We start from the raw sequence: 25,617 nt of genomic DNA, 5'->3' as shown, positions 1-25,617 counted from the left end.
TAAATATTTTTGTCAACTATTTGCTGTTCACTGGCTCATGAATGAAGACTACGTACCTTTTGTATATATGACTTGTTTCCCAACAACAAGGAAACCGTCTCCTACTTAGGTACCTACGTGTGTTCCAGTTTTTGAGGACTGTACAAGTAGTCAGGAAATTAGAAGCATTATTTTTGACCCTGCCGTTGTGTATGCGGATTTTGAAATAGCAATTCACAAGGCAGTTCGCCAAGTTTTCCCAAATTCTGATTTGAATGGATACAGTTTTCACATTGGATTAGTGTTGGTAAGTTTATTAAATGAGTCTTAGTCTATATGAATTTAATTTTAATTAGATTAAATAGCTGGCGAAAGATTCAGAAACTGGGCTTGGCAATAAAATATTCGATAAAATCAGACAGTTTATGTTACTAAAATACGTGTTTGGTCTCTCTTTTCTGGATTACGAAGACGTAGACGATTTATTTCGGAGCAAATTTTGGAGAGATTCCACAGTTCAAATATTTGCATATTTTTTGGTGGAGAACTAAGTACATCGCTGAAGACGCTAAATTTCAACCTACTTTGTGGGCCAAGAACAGTACGTCTCTATAAATAACTACAAATTTATGTCAATAAAACATCAATCTGTGTAGTATGTAAATTGCAGTTTCTTGAATAAATAAATTTTTATGACTAGGTTATATTTCTGTACCCATTATTAGGTATACGCTCTGAGCTTCACTGGTGTCGCTCCTGGCGGATTACTAATTCAACTTTCACTGGTAATTTTTAAATTTATTATTTAATTGTTATTGCTTAATATTCACAACGCAAAAAAGTAATTAAATTGTAATTGATTTTTTTAAGATTTTGCTTATCATTTTAACGTTCTATTGATAAAATATGAATTTCTTACTTCGGGTACTTTCACAATTATCGTGTAGATGGCGCAGATTAATTTATAATTACATATTAGAGAACATTAAAAAAACTTAAATTCAGCATTTAAAACGTAAGTATATTTAAGGTAAAAATATATACCACAGCTTTGACCAACTAATATTTTTTATAATTAATGTTTTTAATTTTAATTTTAAATTAATCACTTTGACATTTATGTCAAATTTCCGGTAAACGTTTACAAACGTGCCACTACTGGCGCTCGCGAATTTGTAAATATCCCCTCTACGTACGAGCTCACAGCGTATAAAGCATTGATCATGGATCGAATTAAGTGATCTATAAATTATATTGAGGAATTCTTATTGAGATTCTTCTTATGTCGTGGTACAGAGAGTGGTGGATCTACAGGAAGGGAAAAGGGGAAATTTCCCCCTAACAAGATCCAAAATTAAAGAAAAAATTGTTGAAACATAAAAATATATTACATATTAGATGACATGAAACTTAAACCACTGACAGACAAATCTAACCCAATAAACACGCAAGGAAACTTAATGCATGTAAGTCATTATTTATGCCCTTTATGTAGTTTGGGTTTATCTTTTTTATGTCTTTTCGTTGGTGTTCCTTTGGAAGTTCCCCCCTAAGGCAAATTTTCCCTCGCAAGGTAAATGTCTGGGCACAGATCTAAGTTTGCTGGAGGACGTGTCAATCGATTTATGTTTCGGCCTAACACATCTCACACATGCTCGATGGTTGACAAATCAACTGATCTTGATAACCACTCCAAAATCTCTCTACCACATTTTTGTAGGTATGAACTTCATGTTTTCACGGCCAATATGAGGTCTTGCGATATCTAAATGAAAGATCGCATTTGGAATGGGTTGTAGGTAGGGATGTAAAACCGGTTGCAATACTTCACTATCGTAGAGCTGTCAGAGTACCATTAATAGGGACTAGAGGTGATTAGCTTCCCAAACATAAAGCAACCCATACCATAGTGCTTTGTTGTTTTCCTGTATGACGTTCAACAGCCGTCTACATATATTTCGTCTCTCAGCTCGAAAACGTTTTATTCTTATGTGCCCATCAGAACTATCCAAACAGAACCTAGATTCATCACTAAAGTAGACAAAATTCCATTGGCAACTCCAGTTTTGCCGAGCCCTGTACCAGTGGCGGCCCGTGAGGTAGTGCCATAGAGCCATGGCACTACCTTGCTTAACTATCCATAAACATATTTTTTATCTTCAAAACTTTTTAATTCCTATTAATTTTTTTGTGTGTATTTCTTTTGATCTTCATAAATTATATAAAATATGGCAACTATGGGCGCAATACAATCCCTGCCGACAGCGGAGAGTATTCGACAGGAGCATCTCCTTCGCGCCGAAGTCAGTACTGGCACGAGCAAAGAGAGAAAGATTTTACGAGCATTATATGTAAGTGACAGAGAAAGAGCTATATTGGACTATTAGTATACCTTAACATTAGAATCTCTGTGCCAGGCACGAGGGTATGAAGCCAGGTCTATTTATTTTGAGTTTCTTTACGTGCTGGTTTGTCGCTTTTATTATGTATATTTTCTGTTAAAAAGTTTTTGTATTTATAATTAAACTTTTAGTGCATCATGATCGTGGGTATTTGATAATATTTTGATTATTTATTAAGTTTAATTTATTAATTGACAATAAAGATTAGTATTTTAAAAAAATTTTTGGTGGTTTTTCGCTAGAAAAAAAACTACAAATGTTATAAGGTGTTGTGGAGCTTTCGAGTTAGCTTTAAGAGGTCACGACGAAAAAGAAAATTCAGAAAATAGAGGTATATTTAAGGAGCTGGTCAATTTTAGCGCCGAATTAGACAAATACTTAATGGTTCATACTATTCAAAGTACCAGATCTTTCAAAGGTCTACCTTCTCCGGACATTTAGTTGCTTCTAATTTATTTATGTCCGAGGAGTTTTCTGCTTATAAGCATCACTTCTCCGAATCATTTCTTAATGAACCATGGAGACAATTTTAATTTTTAAGCAAAACTCGGTTTAAAACTGAATTAGAAGTAGGTACTGTATTAGCGAGACGAATTAAGTACTACCTCTGGGGCTGTTTCGCTATCGGTTTTATTGTAGAGGGAAGGTTTAAAAAGCACATTTGAAGAAACTATTAAACTTTTAAGTATTTTAGTTACCATTCCTATATCAACATCTGAAGCACAACGCTGTTTTTCGATGTTGACATCGAAACCTAGTGCTTTAGGTATGCTATCTGCAGAAAAGCATTTTGTAAATTGTATTGATAATTTTAATTATAAAGTCATTGAAAACTTTGCAACCAAAAAATAGAAGAATGAACTTCATATATCGTAAACTTTAAAAGTGACATTACAAAAATTTGTGCATGTGTGTGAATAATGAAATAGTATTATTTTTATAAATTGGTAAATAGAGACTAAATCGTAATAACAATTTTCAAGCACTATCAGCAGTAAATGCTGGTGGTAGGTTAAGAGGTTTTTATTTTTAATTAATTTACGGAACTGTTTTGATCAATGTTGGACAATTTCTTGGCACCTCAGATCAATAAACTTAAGATATAGATAAAAGTATCTGCGCATATTTTTTTTTAGTTTTTGTTGTCAGTATACCTTTTTTTGACAATATCGTGAATCCGTCACTAAAAATTTTGGCGGCTGCCCGAGTTGTGGCACTACCTTCTTAAAGTGGTACGAGCCGCCACTGCCCTGTACCATTCCAAGCATCGAGCTTTATGCCGTGGTGTCAATAGTAAAACCAAAAGAGGCCGTTAAGCTCTCAGTACTATTCCAAGTAATCTTTGATTAACTGTTCTTCTTGAGATTACCCCTTTTTTAGCTGCAACTGAATTATGCAAACAGAGCAAGAAGTCTAAGATTGCGCAAATAATCACGGCCTTGCAATATTTTAAGACGTCCAGACTCTCCTTTAAACTCTTAACACCGTTGATAGATAAGCTTCAAGTCTTCGTGAAATTTCCCGTAAAACAAAACCGGCCTCCTTCATTCCCTCAATGCCGCTTACCTAAATGACGAAATTTCCGACGACCACACACTCTTGGTATTTTAGTTTTTACTGCGGAAACATGACTTGGCACCACAAGGACAAAAAGACTGATGGAAACGTGTGAAAAGAAAACAGTCCGAGATATCACAGGAAAATCATTATGGGACTGGGAGAGACCTCAGGCAAAGCTGTAATATAGTGTTGTATAATTTTTTTTTTTGAAAAATTTAGAAAATAAATGTATATCAGAGACCACGAAAATTATAGATTTTTCATCGCCCTGTATATGACCAAAAATTGTAATAGGATAATTTAGTTAGTAATCAGTGTTTTCGCGGAAAAGTGAAATCGTTAAGAAGGTGGTTTTCTTCATAGGTTTTTGAACGGACTTAAACAATGGTGCGGTCAGATTAGACAATACCGTTTCATACAGTTTCATTAGACAATACAATTTATAAAAAATTCGAAGAAGGTTAAGCGGTAAACAAAATTGAGTTTAGAATGTAAGGCTTTTTGTTTAGCATTTTGAAACAACGAAAGTAATTTGATGTCTCCGAGAATTTAACAAAATGGAAAGTTGTATACAAATTAAATTGTTTCTTAAGAAATGATAATATGGGTGTAGTGGGTAGAAAGGATGTTTTATGATTGGTGGAAAATGATGGATGGAAGGGATGAGAGTGTTGAGTCTGATTTTGACGAGAGAAAAAATAGGTGTGTAAAAAATATCTGGAGACAAGAGTCCAGTTTTTGAAAAGTGAGAAGTCAGTGTAAAGTGGTGAAATTGGCCTTTGCGAGCAGAATCAAGTTGAAACAAAATCGTTGACCGTTTTTGAGAAGTTAATTTTCCTGTGTCCGAGGAAGATTCCTGTTTTTGTCCAGAACGAGTAGCCAATTGGTATCTATTTGCACAAGATATCGAGCAGAGAGAAAACTGATTCGAGAATTCGAGCGAGTCCTGTTTGTTTGTTTGTGAAGCAGTTTGGACGAGAGGGACCTTTCGCAGCATCTTAAGAGTACGTGTGGGAGAATCGAGAACGACGCAATCCGGGAAAAGAAGTAGAGAAAAAAAAAAGGTTAGTCAAATTATTTGTGAAACGGAGAAAGTTTGTTTATATCCATACCATATTTGCTTAATTTCTGTACTGAACAGTTCTATAACATAATTAGTCAGTCCAAATTTTAAAGAAGAAATAAGTAATCAATTCAAAAAGAGAAAAGTAAATTTTATTTAATTTTGTAAGAATAAATAACGAATTATTTAAATAAATTTTTTTTGTTAAAACAGAGGAGATATCAGAATTAAAGATTAATTTTTAAATCCTATGTTTATGGTATATTGGATAAATAAATAATATTTTTTAACATTTATATGACATTGAATGTGTTTAATTTCCTTGTTGTGTTCCTGGTTGGAGTAAGCAACTAGAAATACCAGAAGCCACAAACCAAAGGGAGCGTTCAAGTATTACGTAACGCAGTTTGGGGGGGGGATCTTGTAAAACGTTACGGCGCGTTACATGGGGGGGAGGGAGGTTCGAACAGCGCGTTACGTAACATTCTTTTTTAACTTAAATGAAAAAAAACTACGAAATTTCTTTTATGTTTTACATAGACCCCTGAATTGTATTATGTTGCACCCTCACGCTCCGCTCATGTTCCGACAACAGGACAATAGTACCTATTCAAGTAAAAAATCTTAAAATTTGTAACACAGATGAAGCACAGTAACATGTGTTTGTAATAATTAAAGATGGACAAAAGATTAAAATATACAGATGTTATTTAGAGGTTGTAGATGGAACTAGGTGTTCATAAATCATGTATGTTTTCTGAAATCGTTTTATGCAATTAGGTATTCATTAATGTTTTAAATACGCAAATTTTCAAATTATTTAAAAATGTCTTTAAATAAAAAGCATTAAATACAAAACCCATTATATTGATACTTAGTTTGAAAATTGATAGATATTAAAAAAAATAATACCCTTATTTAAAGTGTGATTCCTGAATTATTAATTTCAAAGTTTTATGTGATTAATATCTTGACAAAAATTATACATAATTTCAAAATTTCACCTTGCATTATTCATAATAGACCCTACATAATACACACAGGCTGTTTAATTAAAATTAAAGATAATGGACTATACTAGACGTGAGTAAATCACCCTGTATATTCAAATTTATGTTTAAATTGTCCATAGTTGAATTTAAAAGTTGACATATCCTAGCGTTTTTATAATTTTCTAAAATAATGACACATGACAAGAATTTTATTCCATAAGTGGTTTCCATACATTATATTTTTAAATGATTACCCTGTATTATTCATAAAGACCATGAAATCAGATTGTTAAGCAGCTTTTAAAAATATAAAATATACAGGGTGTTAAAAAATAAAGCTTATGGACTACGGTAGACTTGCATGAATCATCCTGTACATTTAAATTTATGTTTAAAAAGCACACATTTTTATATATGAAAATCTACGGGTCTCAGCGTTTTTTAAAATTAATTAAAACAGCGACAGAAATAATTTTATTCCATAAGTGCCTTCTTATATATACAGGGTGTTTCAGAAAAAGGTAACACGATCTCTAAGATAGGTGAAAAACTGAAAAATAATTGGGGTTTGCTTAGTATAAGATTTTTGTAACGGCATGCGTTTTCACGATACAGGGCGTTAAAGAACAAAAAGTTTTACACATTGTTTTCACTATTTTTCCGAAACTACTGGCAACATCGTATATTATTTGTTATACAAAAATTTTTACTAAGCAAAATAAAATATTGAAATAATAAATATGTTATTTTATTTTAAGTTTTTATTAAAAAAGATAAAATAGAAGAATGCATGAGAAGAACAATAAAGGATGAAGCCAAAAATGTATGTAAGGATGGGGCCAAGCAGGGAAAATGTAAATGTAAATGTAAAATTAGTAATAAAAGATTATTATTCTAAGTTTTGGACATATTTCATGTCATGGGACATGAAATTATGATTGGCCAGGGATAACCAGACACATGAACTAAAAAGAAAAATCGTTCTTGGGTGGGCAGCATTTGGAAAACTGAGAGAAACTTTTAAAAGTGAGTTGCCCACATGCCTAAAGAGAAAGGTATTTGATCAGTGCGTCCTCCCAGTCTTGACGTACGGATCAGAAACACTTACCTTACCTAAAGCCTCGGCTACCAAACTAAGAGTAACGCAGAGAAGAATGGAGCGGTCAATGTTAGGAATAACTCTGCGAGACAAAATCAAAAACGAAGAAATCAGGAGAAGAACAAAGGTGACTGACGTCATCAAAAGGATAGCCAGGTTGAAGTGGAGATGGGCAGGACACACAGCCAGAATGACAGATGGGCGATGGACAAAAAGGTTATTGGAATGGAGGCGGCCAAGAGAAGACAAGAGAAGTGTCGGTTGACCGCCTACAAGATAGACAGACGACGCGCGACGTAAGAAAGCTAAATAAAAACTGAATGAGAGCGGCGCAGGATAGACGTGGATGGAAACGAGGGGAGGAGGCCTATGTTCAGCAGTGGATTTTTGAGGCTGGATGATTGTAAGTTTTTATTATTACCTCAAATGCGATTAAAATAATAACAAAGTTCTTTTACCGGGTTTCCGGTACTTTTCGTAACCTAGTTTTCCATTTAGGTTCAAATGGTCACTTGGGTGTTACGTAACGTTTAGGAAGGGGGAGGGGGTACATAAAAACGTTACGGTGCGTTACATGGGGGGGGGAGGGGGTCAAAAATCTTCAAAAATTGCGTTACGTAATACTTGAACGCTCCCAAAGGGAAAGCATCAAAAATAAAATAGCCCTGAGAATAAAATTTATTAGAAAATTTAATTTAAATTTGGTTTTGTTTTACATAAACAGTAATTAAAATAATTGAGTGATTAATTAAATTAAGAATTTGCTCATCAATCTCATAAAAGAGAGAAATACCGAGCATAACAATAGATAGAGAACATAAATGACTATGACTGTCAGGGCCGCCGAGAGGGATGAGCGGGCCCCGGCAAGGAGTGGCGAACGGGCCCGCGACAAAAAGTGAAGAGCGAAAAAAATTGTTCAACTTTTATAGAAATAAAATTATCAATAGTAAAAATATGTAATATGAAACATTTCAAATATATATTTTATTAAATTTTGGTTATATTTATAATAGCGAAAATATTTATAATACAGGTGCTTCTCGAGTTTTCTGATTGGAAAAGATGTCTATAACTTTCGAAAAATCACATGATTTTACCAAATCATTCTCAATGCATGAAGTTGATAGGCGAGTTAACCAATCCTGTTTCATTGTAGATATCAAAGCATTCTTTATGCGGAAAAGAAAACTAAAGGATGTTTTCGCTTCTGTGACTGTCACCGGCAATGTGCAAAATATTCTTAACGCAACAACGACGTTAGGAAATAATGAATCTAATTTGAGATTTTATTAAGTAAATCTATTCGAGAAATTGCAGGAAAAGATTCAAGGAAGGCGCAGCATAGGCAGAAGAAAAATATCCTGGCAGAGAAGCCAGAGAAATCTCAGAGAATGATTTGGATGCAGCTCAACTGAACTCTTTCGGGTTGTAGTGTCAAAAGTTAGAATGATGATTGCCAACCTTCGTCGCGGAGATGGCACGTTAAGAAGAAGATTGGAAAAGTTGAGATTTACCAATATTATCCTTGTATATCGCTTTGAAATGAAAAATTTCATCTATCAATTCTTCACTGTTGTCTTCTTTATAAAACTCGCGCAATACATATATCAATTTTTTTTAATATTCTCGTCATCGTCATCTCGGAATGTCCACAAAATGTTAAATAGCGAATGAATTTCATTTGCCGCATTAAATATTCTGGTTAAATTGCTTATTATTTGACAATATTAAATAGTTCACAGCGAAATATTGCGTCGGGCTCAAAATTATCAGTCGCATCACTATTAGGCCCAGGCAATCATCAAAAAATCTCACAGGCTTCTTGAGCCGTTTTTCTTTATTTGATGTAAATTCTGGAGTTATTCCATAATTGCTGGTAACTAATTTAGATTCTTCAACCATCTCCCTTTAGATTCTGACCTGACCCTTTATATTCTTCAATCAATTTCTGGTTTTTTGTAAATCTTCTAGAAGCCCTGATATATTTTTAATCTCCATATCCATAGTTATCTGATTGCACTGCAGCATTTGACTTTTGTGATTTATGGCTGTTAAAATTTTACACCAAATCAACTAAAGGTCATACTATAAGTATAAATATAGCCGAGGATTAATTAAACGTACCTATTATGGACATAAAGTGAAGAGCAAAAAAAAAACAGGAAAAATTACGTCTTTGGTCTGGTCGACGCCGGGCCCCTTACATCGCCGGGCCCCGGTAAAATGTACCGGCTGTACCGCCCTCTCGGCGGCCCTGATGACTGTATATGAAAAGAAAAAGAGAATGGTATACCTAGCCATGTAGGTAAGCAGAATGGGAGAAGGAAGACAGGTAAATATAGCATAAGACAGATCACCAAACGGCCGAAGGAGTAGATATAGGAAGGCCAAGGAAGAGATGGAGATGGAGTCACAACCTGGATATCTGATGAGGAGGTATCCGAAGATGGAACAGGCGCGAGACTATTAAGGAAGCAGGAAGAAGAAAATCTGTTTTGTTTTTTTCGAAAAACAAAAGGAAAAAGCTTCAGTTAAAAAAATAGATATAGATAGCAATATCACATACCTATAGGTATAGTAGGTATAGGATACTTATAGGTATTGTACCCTCGGAGATCCGTGGAAAAAATTTACACCCAAAATAACAAAATTCAGTTTGGCAACACTGTGTGAAAGTTGATAGTAACATATCCTTTTTAAGATAAGCACAACTGTAATTTAGTCCAAACAAATTAATATATTTTTTTTGCCAACAAAAATGAGATTTTTCAACCAAATAATGTTTCAAATATGATGTGCAAAATAATTTTTAATAGAAATCTGCTAATGGGCTTGCTTTTTGTTGTCATTAAAGTAAAAAAAACTAAATTTCACTCATTAAATCATTATTGTCTGGTTATCGTCTTAATTACTTTAACTGTACTAATATCCCTCGAGTAATTCTGAATGATTAATAGGTTGTTAAAACATTTTATCTGTAGCGGCTTCTGGAATATCTTAAAAATATCGAATTTCATTGATAAAATGCACATATCCCACCGATCTTCGCTTCGACCATACCTACTTTTGATCCAAATAAATAACCGTAAACAAAACGTTGCATTTGTTTGGCTATCAGTATATTTTCTTAAAATTCCTATAATAATTTATATAGATTACCTAGATTAAAATAGCAAATATTATTTTATGTACCTACTAAGTATTTCGGTTCTAAACCGAACTAGAACTCACGCAACGATTTTGACACATCCTGCCCGTAAATATTGCAGCATAAAGCAATGCAAATTCTCTATAAAACATTTAAATAATTACCCTAATAAAATCTTAAAATAAAAACTAACCATTTACACTGTAGACTGGCAGTCTCCTAGGGTGGTCCCCCAGTACCGGAAAATCACAATACCTTCGTGCACGCTCAAGGCTCCTCCTCTTTCAGCAACGACCAATGAGCTCTCTTCGCGAGGAACGACAATTGGTATGGGCTGTTCCTACTCAGCCAACTCACCCAAGATCCCACACAAACTGCATTCTTCCTTTCCTTAGTCGTGGTCAGTTTAGGTCTGTGTATCGGGTAATGACGGTCAATTTTTTTTAAGTGTAGCTAGTGGATTGAAATAAGTGCAAAAAGTCACCCGTGAGTGAGTAGGTAGATTTATTGGACTGTTTTTGGACTTCAGATGGCCGTTTCAACGTTGAACATGTCGCCTTACTTTACAGGATACCCTTTTCAAGGTAAGCGTTTAACAATGATTAATTATGTTATTATCTACTTATTAACTTTATCTAATAATAGAAGATGAAGAATAGGTATCTACCGTAAAACTAATTCCGTCGAGAGATAGGTATAGGTTCCTACTAAACAGAAGTTATCTGTTTATTTTCATGTCTACACATTTTCCAGTTCCAAAGTTTTCCAAAAAGAAAAGTGTTGAACAATGCTTAGAATATGTGAGAAAACCAAAAACCAGTGAGAGATAATAAACAGTGTTATCTCTTGATTTCATGTCTATAAATATCTAGCTAGATTTTCCTGTTCCAAACATTAAAAGAATATGGTATAAAATTTAACAATGTTATCGATTCCTATAGGTTCCTCAGGTTTTGAGTCACAAAAACAGAATTGTTCTAAAATTATTTATGAAATTGCAAAAAAGTGTCGTCTTAATATTGAAATAGAATGTTTATAAAACTTAAAATTGATAAATTGATCATTTCTGGATCAATTTCCTTTTTGTCCTTTGTCGTTTTTTAAACTAAAGCTCATACCTATTTGTTTATAAAACTTTTAAGTAGGTAGGTACCTATTCCGAAGATTTTGGAGGATGTGTAAAAGAGACAAATTAAATGAATCTCAGTGAATTATTGCCAAAATTTGATCCATTCCTAATGAAACACTCCTTTTATCTGTAGTAGGTACTTACCTACTTGATAAATAAAGAGTACTTATTTTATTTTTTTCTTCTACATAAGCACTTATTTCGTTCTATTCTCCACTTCTGCTCAATCTCTTTCCGTTGTTTGTTTTCATACTTGTTAGTTTTGTTCTTTATTACACTGTTGTTTGTATTTTCTCTCATATTATCTTTTTGTTATAATTAAAATTTTGTTATTTTTTGAAGTCTTCTCATATGAGCCGCCCCATTCTTTTCATAGATCATAATAAGTATTTCTCTTCCATTTACTTATTTATTTTTCTAGTTTTTGTTCCTTTTCATTCTGATTGCTGTTTTCTATTATATTTTGAATGGTGCTTATTTTTTTCCCTTTTCAAAATACCTAATCATTTAATCGTACTGTGGAACCTCGATAAGTCGGATTAATCGGGGCTGCAGCTGATCCGGGTTAGCCGGAGAAATGGTAATGTCATAAAATATGGTATACATACTTACAGATAAATCACATTATGATTGCAGAAACATGAAATATATGCACAATACACTTAAATTGCGTACAGTTGTTAGTTGTATACAATACATTATTGTTTATTTCTTGGTAAAAAACTCAGTCAAAGTGAAAAATTTTTGTTTTGTCTGATGAAAATAGGTCCCGGTTAGCCGGACTTCCGGGTTATCGGAGGCCGACTTATCGGGGTTCCACTGTACTTCTTCTTTTTGGCAATACCTAATGATTAGTAGGTACCTGCCTGTAATGTTATGTTTTAGTGGTAGTATTACCTACATACGTTTTGTAATGTATTTATTTAGATTATAATAGAACATAAGCAAAATAAAATCTAGTTATACGGCTTCAAGAAGAAAAGAAAATAATTTCAATAAGAAGATTTAATCGAATGTTTTAACAATACCTACATAAGTATTGTGACTTCAATTTCGCACTGCACACTATAATAGAGCTATGGTCAATTGATGTGACGCACAGGTAGACCGCATCCTTGGGGTAGACCACATGCTATATACCACAATTTCTTGTAACAGCCTGCAGTTACTGATAGCTTTGGGTTTTTCTTAAATATTTGCAAATAAACGGATCACTTTAAATTCATGTTTCTGTTTTGGTATAAAGGTTAAAATAGCATGAATTCTTTCATTCCTACAATCAGTTTCGTTCATTCCTACTATGAACGCATTTTATATTAATAATTACTGAATGCATTAGCTCAATGTATGATATTAATTGATTAATAATAATTTTGCAAATCCCCCTTTTTTGTCATAAACCTAATGGACTTTACACTGTGTGATTTCTCATATGATTTCAATGATACAGTGCGCTGGAATAAGTGTTACCCCCCTTATTAACTTATTTATTTTTAGCACATAAGTAAAACTCTCGGACAGGTCGATTTTTAAAATAATCAAAGTATATTATAACATCAATGTTTCGAACTTTACGCGGTTCCTCTTCAGGTGACAAGCACAACTTTGATTTTTTTTAAATGGGAAAGTACATCATGTGACAGCTCATTTAAAAGCGTTTGAAATAGTGATTCCAAAAATTTATAACACTTTAATCCTTTTTGAGAGCGCAGGTGCAAAATTTCGATCGAATTCTTTTTAAACGCATTCATTTCTTTTGGAATCCTGAGAAAACTAATAAGTACCTATTTTTGAAAAATTTAGACGCAGAATAAAAGATTACATTATTACCGAGGGCTGAAAGTCCCTTAGAATTTAGAATAAACAAAAAGTTTCTTTTGAATGGTATATTTGAAAAAAATCATACTAAATTTTCTCTTTTTCACCCCTGTGACTTATTAAAATAATCATTATAGAAGTTCTCGGAGACTTCAGACCCTCGATATTACTGTAATATTTTAATCTGCTTTTAAATTTTTCAAAAATACTAATTAGTTTTCTCAGGATTCGAAAAAAATGAATACGATAATAGACACACGAAAACTTCCTTCCAGTACGGACTACACTTGGAAACGAAATGAAATTATTCGGCACTTCGGCAGAGGTAACAGCATTGTTTAACAAAGAATTCTTTTTAAACAATGGTAACACAGAGAAGCTCGGGGTATCACGATAAGGAAAAGCCGTTACATTTCAATTGGTCAAGCAAAAAATGTATTGTTTCAACAACTGCGTTTATTGTTACGCAGTTGTTACCATGCGTTACCATGAACGCATTGATTGTGGTTATTAAACGCAGTAGTAGATTGATTAATGCATTCCTTGTCACAACAATCAGTTTACACCTATGGAATAATCAAAATATTACTCTATATTAACAACATTTGTACATTGTTTTAATGAAATCTGTAAGTTGTCACGATAAACCAAGTTAATAGCTTATCATCTACGAAATCAAGAAAGTCTAAAAGTTCGTTGAAACAAAAAATTAAATTGTTGTTAAATACAACGAAATACTATTCAATAATCACTGTTAATCAATATTACGAACTAAATTTTTTTCAGTGCAGTCTACTGAAATAAAACAATGCATAAGAAGAGCAAGATTAGCGTTCGGAAAGATGAATTCTCTTTTCATAAGTCACTGTTTATACCACTTGGTAATAAAATAATCTCTATCATCAGATGCTATGTGCTATGAATCGTCTTCGTTACCGTTACTATACGGAGTACATGCCTGGGCCCTCTCTGAAGCTTCTTTAAGAAAATTCGAGGCCTTCGAGATGTGGTGTTATAGACGCATTTTAAGAATTTCATGGGTGGATCGTGTGACTAATGTTGAGGTTCTACGTAGAATGGGCAAGGAATGGGGGATACAAATATAATCAAAGAGCGTAAATTAGAATATAATGCCATTGTGATGAGAAATGATCAGAGCTATAGCTTGTTGCAACTCATTTTTCAGGGCATGGTGTTTGGAAAGAAAGGACCAGGAAAAAGAAGAATATCTTGGTTTCAAAACCTGAGAAACCGGTTCAATACAGCTACAACCGGACAATTCCGAATAGTTGCAAGCAACGTAGGATAACCATGCTGATTGTCAACATATGGAAAGAATAGTTATCGTAAGGAGACGAAGCAAGCAGTATGGAGGATATAATACGACTGAGGTATTAAAAAAATGGTCATATAAAAACCGAGATCGAAAGGAAACTCGTAAGGAAGGCAAAATAAATTATAGTAGTTAGAGAAATTATTAAGATGATGTTGAAACATCAACATACATACTTACTTCTTTGTTTCTCCCGGTATACCTACTCAAATTATACCCAAGCATAGGTACATTCCGCTGACTACAATTTCGTCTAACTAACTACCAAACAACAGTCTATATTATTTAAAAGAGAGAACAATAGTTTTATTTCCTTGATACCTAATATAATTCAGCCGGCATTAGATAATATTAACACCTATAGGCAAGGGCGGATCGAGAGAGAGGGCTATGGGGGCCATGGCCCCCAGGTGAATTTGAAAAATTGCTGATTTTTCGTTGATAGACAAATAAAAATAATACTTAATGATAAGTTTTGAATGTCTTTACGGCACTCAAAAGTGTGTGAACATTACCTTAAAACTTACCATTTTAACCCTTATTTTTAAAAATTTTCCGCCAGGCCCCCTCCCCAAAAAGTTCATGTCCCCCTCCCGAAAATCGATCCTGGATCCATCCTTGCCTCTAGGTAGGTAGGTACACATACACATGTCTCGCGCGTAGTTATCGCAAAATAGATTATGTTATATTTCGGCAAGATTTCTGTGATAAAGAAGTTAAAATTCGATTCATTAATCAATTGCCGAGCAGACAACAAACAAAATTCACAGTTTAAATTATTGTAGGGGAGCCCAAGCGGGGTTTTTGCAGTTACTCGAGCGCGTCAGATTAGCATATGGGAGAAACCTGGTACCCTGCAGATGTACCTCTACCATATATTGGCTCTTAACACAGGGGAGTTCGTTAAGGGGGGCCCGAAAAAAAAAATCGATCCTTAAAAATACTCGAAATTGTCAGATTAAGATAAGGTAAGTAAAGTACATGCAAAAGAGAAAATATTTCAAAAATCTGACGATTTGAGCCGGGCGTAAGGAAATGGGCGAGACCCAAAGTTTCACAAGAAAAAAGCGAATATTTCGCGAAATAAATGAGAGATCGAAAAACTAAAAAATGTGTGTTCAATATATATTAAAAATCTATCGAATGATACCAAACGCGACTTCCCACGGAGAGAGGTGGGGGGTAAATTTAATATTTTAAATACGAATCCCGCGATATTTCGCGAAATAAACATCAGATCGAAAAACTGTAAAATACACTTATTCGATACTTTTAAAAAATCTATCGAATGGCACCAAACACGACCCCCCAAGGAGGTGGGGTGGGGGGTTATTTTTAAATCTTAAATAGAAGCCCCCATTTTTTATTGCAGATTTGGATTCCTTACGTAAAAATAAGTAACTTTTAGTCGAAACATTTTTTCGAATTATGGATAGATGGCGTTATAATCGGAACAAATGATTATTGGAAATGGAAAATTAAATTAAAAAATGGCAAGCGCCCACTAAAATGGAAAACTTTACTTAACTTTTTTTGGTTTTAGGACCTACTCCTCACAACCCAATAGGTCTCCATAACGCTCGAGTGACTGCATATTTAGCATACTTTGCTCCCCTACCATTACTACACTTTCGCATTTTATGTACCTATACCTACTACCGTTGATTTATAGGCCAGGGTAATAAGACAAAAATATACCCTGTTCGTGACACTTCAGCAGCCAGGGTACTGAAGCGTTTTTTCGACAGGTAATACAGGAACAAATTATAACCATTTCCTGCGTAGGATCTGGCGGCCATTTTTATTTATAAACAATTAACCGTCAAAAAATGACATTTTCCCCTTTTTTTTTTCAAACCAACGAAAACAGTGAAACTTATGATTTTTTAGTATATATCTTCGAGATAATGGAAAAAGCTTTAAAATGACGTATTACAAAGTTTGATATACCCATCAATTATAATTGCGGAAGAAGGTCGGAATTGCAAAAAAAATATTTTCTCAATAACTGTTGTAAAAATTAGTGTACAGCTTTGAAATTTTTGTCAAATGAGGTTTTTTGGTGCTTAATATGTGGTAAAAATTTCAAAGCGATTCATTCAATTGTTTAAATTTTATTAAAATTGTTTATCTCAGAGAGCATTTTTGTTGCAATAACATAAGTCAGAAAAAAAATGACCTTAGAACCATTCCACAGGTGTCAAATGAAAGAGCATGATCTACATTTTCAACATGATTTAAAAAAGTGAATAAAGAATACATTTATTAGTAGTAAATAATTATGCAAAAGTATCGTCAATTTTTCTTTATAAACTTTTTGAATAACTTTTTCCAAAAAAATTAACTTTTTTACCCTGTTTTAAGTGCACAACTACCAAGTAATGTTATCTATATCATAATTGATAAAAAATTGTAATAAACATGTATAATTTCTTATATAACAAAATAAAAAGTTTATAAGGAAACATTTACGATACTTTTGCATAATTATTTATTACAGTGGAACCTCGATAAGTCGGATTAATCGGGACCGCGGCCGATCCGGGTTATCGAAAATCCGGGTTAGCCGGAGAGCATGGTAAAAATTAATAAAATAGGGTATACTTATAGATAAAGTCCGTTATAATTAAAATAACATGAAATATATATGCACAGTACACATCTAACTTACCTATAGTTGTATAGAGTATAGTATAGAGATAGTATTAGAGTATTGTTCATTTCTAGGTAAAAAAACTCAGTCAGTTTCCGTTGTGCCAATCGGAACGATGTTATGTTATTTAAGAACAGTGGCTCTTTCATTGTTTAAAAGACCATTGCAAGAATTTTTTTAAAGACAGTTGGAAATAAATAAAAGAATAACAGGTGCCTGTTGTTTGCGATAACCCCAGATAATGAACGTCGCTCTGCCGCCGCAACCGTGTGCCATGAGTCATTTTTACTATCGTTTAGTTCAAATTATACAAATACCCATTATCTCTCAAATATTATATTCTGGTCAAAGCGAAGTTTTATCAATGAAACTCGATATTTTTAAGACATTCCAGAAGGGGCTACAAATAAAATGTTTTAACATAATACATACATTTCTATTATTAAAATGTTTGTCTGATGAAAATCGGTCCGGGTTAGCCGGACTTCCGGGTTATCGGGGGCCGACTTATCGCGGTTCCACTGTACTAATAAATGCATTTTTTATTCACTTTTTTTAAACCAAGTTGAAAATATAGCTCATGCTCTTTCATTTGACACCTGTGGAATGGTTCTAACGTCATTTTCTTCTGACTTATGTTATTGCAAAAAAAATTCTCTCTGGGATAAACAATTTGAATAAAATTTGAACAATTGAATGAATCGCTTTGAAAGTTTTATCACATATTAAGCACCAAAGAACCCTTATTTGACAAAAATTTCAAAGCTGTACACTAATTTTTACAACAGTGATTACGAAAATTTTTTTTTTGCAATTCCGACCTTTTCTCCCAATTATATTAACAAGAAATGAGTTTATCAAACTTTGTAATACGTCATTTTAAAGCTTTTTCCATAACCTCGAAAATATTTGTACTAAAACATCCATAAGTTTCCATGTTTTTCATTGATTTGAAAAAAAAGTGAAAAATGCCATTTTTTGACACTTAATTGTTTATAAATAAAAATGGCCGCCAGATCTTACGCAGGAAATAGTTACAATTTGCTCTTATAGGTACAATTTGCTCTGTTCAAGTGTCATGGAAAAAACCTTATTACCCTGGACTATTAATATTATCCGTATATTCAATCAACGCTACTACATACTAATTTGGCAGCAATTTCCCCGTGGACATAAGCCCCCATACTTATGGGCAGAGGGGGCCTTGCCCCTCCTTCCAGCTTTTCGGGAAAGTACTTAAACTATATATTGTCATACAAAGAACAGAAAATGTAATGTGCAACATCTTCACGTTTGCCCCCCTAAAAATTTTTATATGGCGCCCATGCCCGTGGAAGAAAATAGTTCATATAAGTACATAATATCGGTTCAAAACGTTATTCGACGTCTTCCGATTTCCAATCTCCATCTCTTTCTGGCATTCCATAGATCGTCCTCGAGTTCTCTGTCCCTGATTTCTCTATCAAGTATCAACTCCCTCTCTTCAACGTCTTCTAGGCCTTCCTGGCCTGCACCTTCCTCTTGGTTGCCATTCGAGGATCTGTCTTGGTATTCTATTCTCCGGCATTCTCCTTACGTGTCTGTACCAGCTGAGTTGTTTCGTCCTCATGTCGTCAACGTCAACAATAGTATGTGTAACCCCCATGATTTCTCGGACTCTCTCGTTTATTATTCTGTCGCGTCTAGATATTCCCCCCGAACGGCGCCAGAAGTCCATTTCTGTTGCTCTAAGCATTTTCTCTGTTCTGTCTTTTAGGGACCAAACTTGGCATCCATATGTTGTGATGCTGTTTATTATGTTGTTATATATCGAGCTCAACCTGCAGCTCAAAATTCAAGCCGAGCTTCTATCTCGAGCTCAAGCTTGTCAAAAGCTCGGCTAGGCTACGCTCGAGTCCAGATGTGACCCAAATTCGCCGTTTTCCTTTTCTTGATGGTTTCGAAAAGTTAGAGGAACATACAATACAATTATTAAAATATAAAATAATAACAATAACACTTAAAGTTTTTCTCAATGAAAAAATAAAAACATATTATATTACAGTAAAGTCTAGAATTAGATCCATAATTATAATCAGTGTTGTCGGTATCTTCATTTGGATCGTAAATGAGACAAATTGGTTAATTCCTGCGATGCGATTTTCACGTATCTAACATTTTTCCATCAACTTTTTCACATTTCCGCAAATGTTTTTCCCAAATTGCAGAATTAACAGTATTTATTCTTTCTTCATATTTTTCCAACACTGCTGCGTAACTGTAACCGCTAGTCCAATAAATATAGTTATTGTATAAGTTTTGCATATTCTCAAAATATGTTCAATGAGATTGAATTCACAATGATGGTAAGGGGACAGTCTTCACACAATATGTTCAAACCAAATCTGTGTAGGTACCTATAATCTCGTCTATTATAAATATGTTTGGTGTTGCATTCCTTTTGGTTAACTGTAGTAATACCGGCTAGAATGAATACTGAGAAAATGGAATATCTTTATTTCTTAACCATTCTTTTATTTAATGTATATTGTCCAGAAATTTATTGGTTACTTATTTAAAATTTCTGAATGGTATGTGGCGTTATCCAAAACTATAACAGATGGTGCATGAAAACTTGGAAGCAGTTTCTCTTTCAACCATTTTACAAACATGTCCGTATCCATGTTATCGTGATACCTAATCAGCCGATTTTAATTTTGACGAAAACACAAGATCCGCTCCATCAATAATACCATGTTCTCGACCTTCATGCAATATAATATGTCTCTTTTCCTCAGTATCGATGTGCTTTATGAATTTTATACTCTCGTTATGCCAAATCCGTTTTATATCACCTCTAGCGAAAATCCACGTTTCGTCTATAAAATAAATGAAGCGTGTTTTTCATAATCTATTTTAATCGATTCTTTTGTAAACGACACTAGATCTTTAACAAAAATATTTTCTATTGTATTTCATTTTGAACCCAAATCCAATCTGTTTGAAAACTCTCCAGAGGCTTACCCTGGAAATATCGAATTTAGGTTCTGAAATGTCTGAAGTAAGTTCTAGGTGTTCCAGGTCCCCTCTTTTATCATCGAACAGGTCGTCGATGTATTCTGCGCAGAGTTGTACTTTCTCGTCTGCCTGTATTGGCAACGCTGTATTTCTTAACCGCATACGTGAAGTTTATGCTTGATTTCCCTTCATTACATAGGTATATGTATGGGGAATGGAGAAGGAGGTAGAGGTAGAGGTAGAAACCTGGAGAAATAATTAACAAGCTGAAAATGCGAGCATTATCATAACGAAAACTTTGTTTATATACCTATTTAAATTCATAATATAGAAAATTGCTATTACGAAAAACTGTTTAGAATTAAACATTATGTTTTAATGTGCAAGTACATCATTCTAATTTAAATGTTGTGAACTATAAAGATACTTTACTCGAAATTCATATTTTCTTACATACCTCGTATAAAATTAATAAAATTTTATTCATGATAGTTGCATCATAAATCTTAGACCAAGAAGAGATTTTTATGAAGAATAACTTTTCTTCGTCAAATTAAAAATACAAGAGTTATAAATGAAAATGGTGTTGGTATCCATAATTTGAGAAAATTCGTCAAATATTTTTTCCATTAGAAGGATGTAATTTTATATATCAGAACATACTTTTTTATTCCAAACCACATTTTAAATAACAATTTTCCAATATTGTAAAATAAATAATACATACATGATAAAGATACTTTTTACTGATGAACTTGGATCTACAGACCTAGCGAGTCTCGTAAATTCCACGGCTTTGCGCCACGCTTCACGCAACCGTATTTGCGTACTTGTGTTTTGAGTTGTGTGCGCTGGTCGCTGGTCGAGTGCATAGAGGTATATATTAACATAGAGGGAGCCTACCTTCCGCGCTTCCTGACGACAAGATCTCATGGACTGGTTTGCAGCATCTCTTTCTAACACATTGTATCGAAAATCTATGATGACATTCAGTGTGAATATAGGCACGGAAGAGGAGGACAACTGTCGCAGCTTTACTATGCGTAAGAGTGAAACAGCACTAATCCAAATAAAAAAGATGGTGTCGTCACTTCGCTCTGAATGATACTCTCTCTATGCTAATATATATAGTCTGTTCGCTAAACTCAGACGCAACTGGCTACATAGTTTAGTCGATAATTTTTTTGTTTTTTGCCAATTTTGCAAAAATTGGCGAAATTACTAACTATTTAGTGATTATTAACTATTTAGTAATTTTTTTTGCCAATTTTATTAAAGTTGGCAAAATTACCGACTAAAATATCTAGAAAGTTGCGTCTGAGTTTAGCGAACAGACTATACCTCTATGGTCGAGTGGAGTTTAGATAATTTACCAAATTTAAATATAATCGTTTCTACTGATTCATTATTAATATAGTATAATATGTATTATTGCTTTCAAAATATACTCAAATTGTATTTTTATACATTTATTACACATATTATTTTATATAATAATTAAATTCACTATAAAATGTCATTTATATTTTATTAATAGCTGAATAATTTAAAATTTAGTTTGACATTCACGAAGTGTCAAACTCAAATGTAAATAATAACATTTGCTTTGCTTAACAAATTCAGATTAAAAAAGTAGCCTACTTCCTAATCAAAGATTTCAGCTGACGTTTAGTGCCTGGTAGGAGATAACCGGATTGTGACGTCACATTTTAGAGTTTGAGGTCGATTATCTCGAAGACGGTTAGAGATATCGAAATGCCGTTTTCAGATTTGGATTCAGAAGACAAAACTACATAAGAATCCATCGATACATCTGCTCTAAGTATTGCAGGAGCGGCGACGCAATAACACACATACTTTTGCAAATTTATAAACGAAAAGTTTTCGTTGAAAATCACGCAGAGTTGGAATTTGTATCGGATGCAATTAGCATAGCTTTGCGTGTCCGTGTATGTCATTGCCATTAACATCATGCCTTAAAGAGTTTTGGGAATAGCAGAAATACACAACTGTAAGAAGAGCCAGCAGAATAAACTAAAAATGCACATTCATAAGACTAAAACACCTAAATACCAGTACAGACAAAAACAAGGAAAAATAAAAACATAATTAATGTAGATTACTTAAGTAAAGCAAAGAGAAGGATCACGTGTCTAGGAGCCGAATTAAATAAAGACGAAATAAAAAATCAACAATTCAAAAACAAGTATTGAATAGCAACAAAGTCCATTTCTCACAGACTTACATACTTATTCCATTCCAAAAATTAACGTACACAGGAACTCGAAGATCTATAGTTATATGATCTATAGATAGATAGGTCTATAGAAGACCTATAATAATATGTTAATGCCGAAGGTGAATAATAAGTGAAACCAGAGCCTATTACACTTCAAATCAGGCCCGAGGTACTACACAATTTTCGGGCCCCTAAATATGATTTAATAATAATAATAACTTTTTTAAATGCATTATTTATAGTTGCACCAGAAATTTAAATTTTTCCTAACAATAAATAAAATTTATATTTAACCAATTAAACAATGTTTGAATACGGGGTGTCGCATTTCTGCGAAGTCACAGAGTGACTTTGAATTTACTCTGTTGCGAAGCCACAGAGTAAATTTTTATATTTTACTTTGCGCCAGAGATATTAGACCAAGGCGCATCTGTAAAAATATTAGTACATTTGGACGTTGAGAGGCGACTTAAATTTTTTTGCAGAAATTGCTTGAAAATAAATCAAATAATAATATTTGAGTTATCCTCCCTCTCAAAAAGGTCCGGGACGTTGTTTAAATAATCAAAATGTCAATAAATTAAGGAAAAATTCGATTTTTTTCTTGGTTTTTTTATTATAACTTTAAAAGTATTCATTTCCCAGAAAATTGTACTGACATAAAAGTTGTGTAATTAAATTTCCTACAATATAGAATTGATTAAAAATTTAAAAAATAGTCACCCTTGTTGCAAAATAGCAATAATTGTGAAAAAAAAACATACAAAAACAAGTATTCGCATTTTACGTTTTTCAACCATTTATGCTACACTTAGGACCTTCATATTTCACCCTGAAAAACTTTATGATACAGAAAGACAATGTTGTAAATTTGATTAAGATCGGTTCAATAGATTTTGCAAAATAAATTTTGCAATCCAGCTTTCGTAAAAAAAATTCATTTTTTCAAAATGTTACAGGACTGGAAATAAAACAGCTAGCAAGTTGAAAATTTTTTGCATATAGAAGTGTACTGTACCTTTCATTTGCAATTTTGAAAAATTAAAATCGATTAACATCACGGCGTCAGGAATTTTTTTTAAATAAACATTAATTATTGGTGCTACGCGCAGGACAGCTGATAGTTTGCTCTGATTGGGCATTCCAATGACCTTTGATAATGATTGATACATTTTAATTTTTATTACATTTCGATATAAATAAATAAATTTGTTTATTGCAAAATAAAAACACATACTCTATCCTTTGAAATGACACTTTTATTAGCCAAAACTTTCTTTGTTCATATATTTTAACTTAAATAATAAAAGTTTATTATTTTTAAACATATGCAATTGTTAAAACAATATTTCACAAACAATAATAAAATTAGTTTGATTTTTGTGGAATTAAAATATTAAAATACAACAAAATATAGAGTAAGAAAATAATATATTAGATAAAGATTGGAAGAAATTTTGGTGGAAATCAACTTGTGTGAATCGAACACCGCTGTCCTGCGAATTATGAATGTTCTTTGGAAAAACACTTTTTTAAAAAACTGAACTTCACAATTAAAACTTTTATTTCGACAAACAAAGATTTTAGATACAACTCAATAATTTAAAATCAGACTTTACTTTAACATTTAAATTAGACTTTTATTTAGAGATTTTAATCAGACTGAAAAATATTGATTTTTACATGGTGTTTTATAATTTTATAATTGCTGATCTTGCTGTCCAATACGTCGCAATTAGGTCCATAATGTTCAACGCTGCGACGCGGCGTAGCCTCGTGTTGATTCCACGTGGTAGAATATACTGGATGGTAACGGTCGTTGTACTATAACTACTCCATCCCCTGAAGAAGTTTTGTAAGGGATGAACAAAACTTTTGGATTGGCATCTCTTGGAATTTCGTTGCTAGAATTTGTTTTTTGTATCTGTAACATATACAAGGCAAATAATTTTAATAAAAATCTATACAGGAGTTAACCAAAAAATGGCTATGGCTATGGTTCCATAATTTTGGGTTATTTTTTCTGGATGTTCTTCTTCTTCTTCCTTCGGAGAGTTTATGGAATTTTTCTAAAGGGATGTGGTCTATCCTGAATGGTTTGAATTTCTGTAGTCCTAATTTTTGGGAAGTATTCGCGATTTATCTGGAACGTTTGCTCTTGAATTTAATAACTCTGGATATTTTGAAAAGTTAAATTTATTTTTTTCTTTATCATCATTTTTTTTTGTTGTCTGTTAGTAATCTAAATCCTTGCTTGTCCCAGGTTGAGGGAAATTATTTCCCCTCCCCGTAGCACCAAAAATTATTCTTTATTTCAAAAATTTTCTGACGCCGTGGTAATTAATCGATTTTAATTTTGAATATTGCAAATGAAAGGTACAGTACACTTCTATAAGCAAAAAAAAATTTAACTTGCTATCTGCTTTATTTTCAGTCCTGTAACATTTTGAAAAAATGAATTTTTTTTGCGAAAGCTGGATTGCAAAATTTATTTTGCAAAATCTATTGAACCGATCTTAATCAAATTTACAGTATTGTTTTACTGTATCATAAAGTTTTTCTGAGTGAAATATTAAGGTCCTAAGTGTAGCATAAATGGTTGAAAAACGTAAAATGCAAATACTTGTTTTTGTATGTTTTTTTTTTCGCAATTATTGCTATTTTGCAACTAGGGTGACTATTTTTTAAATTTTTAACCAATTCTATATTGTAGGAAATTTAATTACGCAACTTTTACGTCGGTACAACTTTTCTCGGAAATGAATACTTTTAAAGTTATAATAAAAAAACCAAGAAAAAAATCGAATTTTTCCTTCAATTTTTGACATTTTGATTATTTAAACAATGTTCCGGACCTTTTTGAGAGGAAGGATAACTCAAATATTATTATTTGATTTATTTTCAAGCAATTTCTGCAAAAAAATTTGAGTCACCTCTCAACGTCCATCTCAAAACAGATGCGCACTGGACTATATCGGATATCGGAAAATGTTATTTGAAAAGTGCTTCCAAATCTTATTTTAACCCACACACCAAATTGCATGACAGAATTCGCACTTTTAGTTTTTCAGTATTTGTAGTCAGGATTCTAAAATTCGTCTTTCGCGAGATGCATCTCGGGCCAGCCAATTTTAAGTTTTAGGATCCTGACTACAAATAATGAAAAAACTAAAAGTGCGAATTTTCATGAAATTTGGTAAGT

General features: G+C 33.0%; 1 protein-coding gene across 1 annotated transcript in view; it reads left to right on the top strand.

The window, feature by feature from the left end:
• Positions 1-10,652: 10,652 nt before the first annotated feature.
• Positions 10,653-25,617, top strand: part of LOC126887415 (protein gooseberry) — a 116,960-nt gene continuing 101,995 nt past the window's right edge. Inside the window, exon 1 of the mRNA XM_050654926.1 lies at positions 10,653-10,830. Coding sequence (XP_050510883.1) covers positions 10,776-10,830 — 55 coding nt within the window. The 5' untranslated portion in view covers positions 10,653-10,775. The remainder of the gene's footprint in view (positions 10,831-25,617) is intronic.

This window comes from Diabrotica virgifera, chromosome 6 (genome assembly GCF_917563875.1).
Source record: "Diabrotica virgifera virgifera chromosome 6, PGI_DIABVI_V3a".
Taxonomy (NCBI): domain Eukaryota; kingdom Metazoa; phylum Arthropoda; class Insecta; order Coleoptera; family Chrysomelidae; genus Diabrotica; species Diabrotica virgifera.
This window is presented reverse-complemented; position numbering and strand designations above follow the sequence as displayed.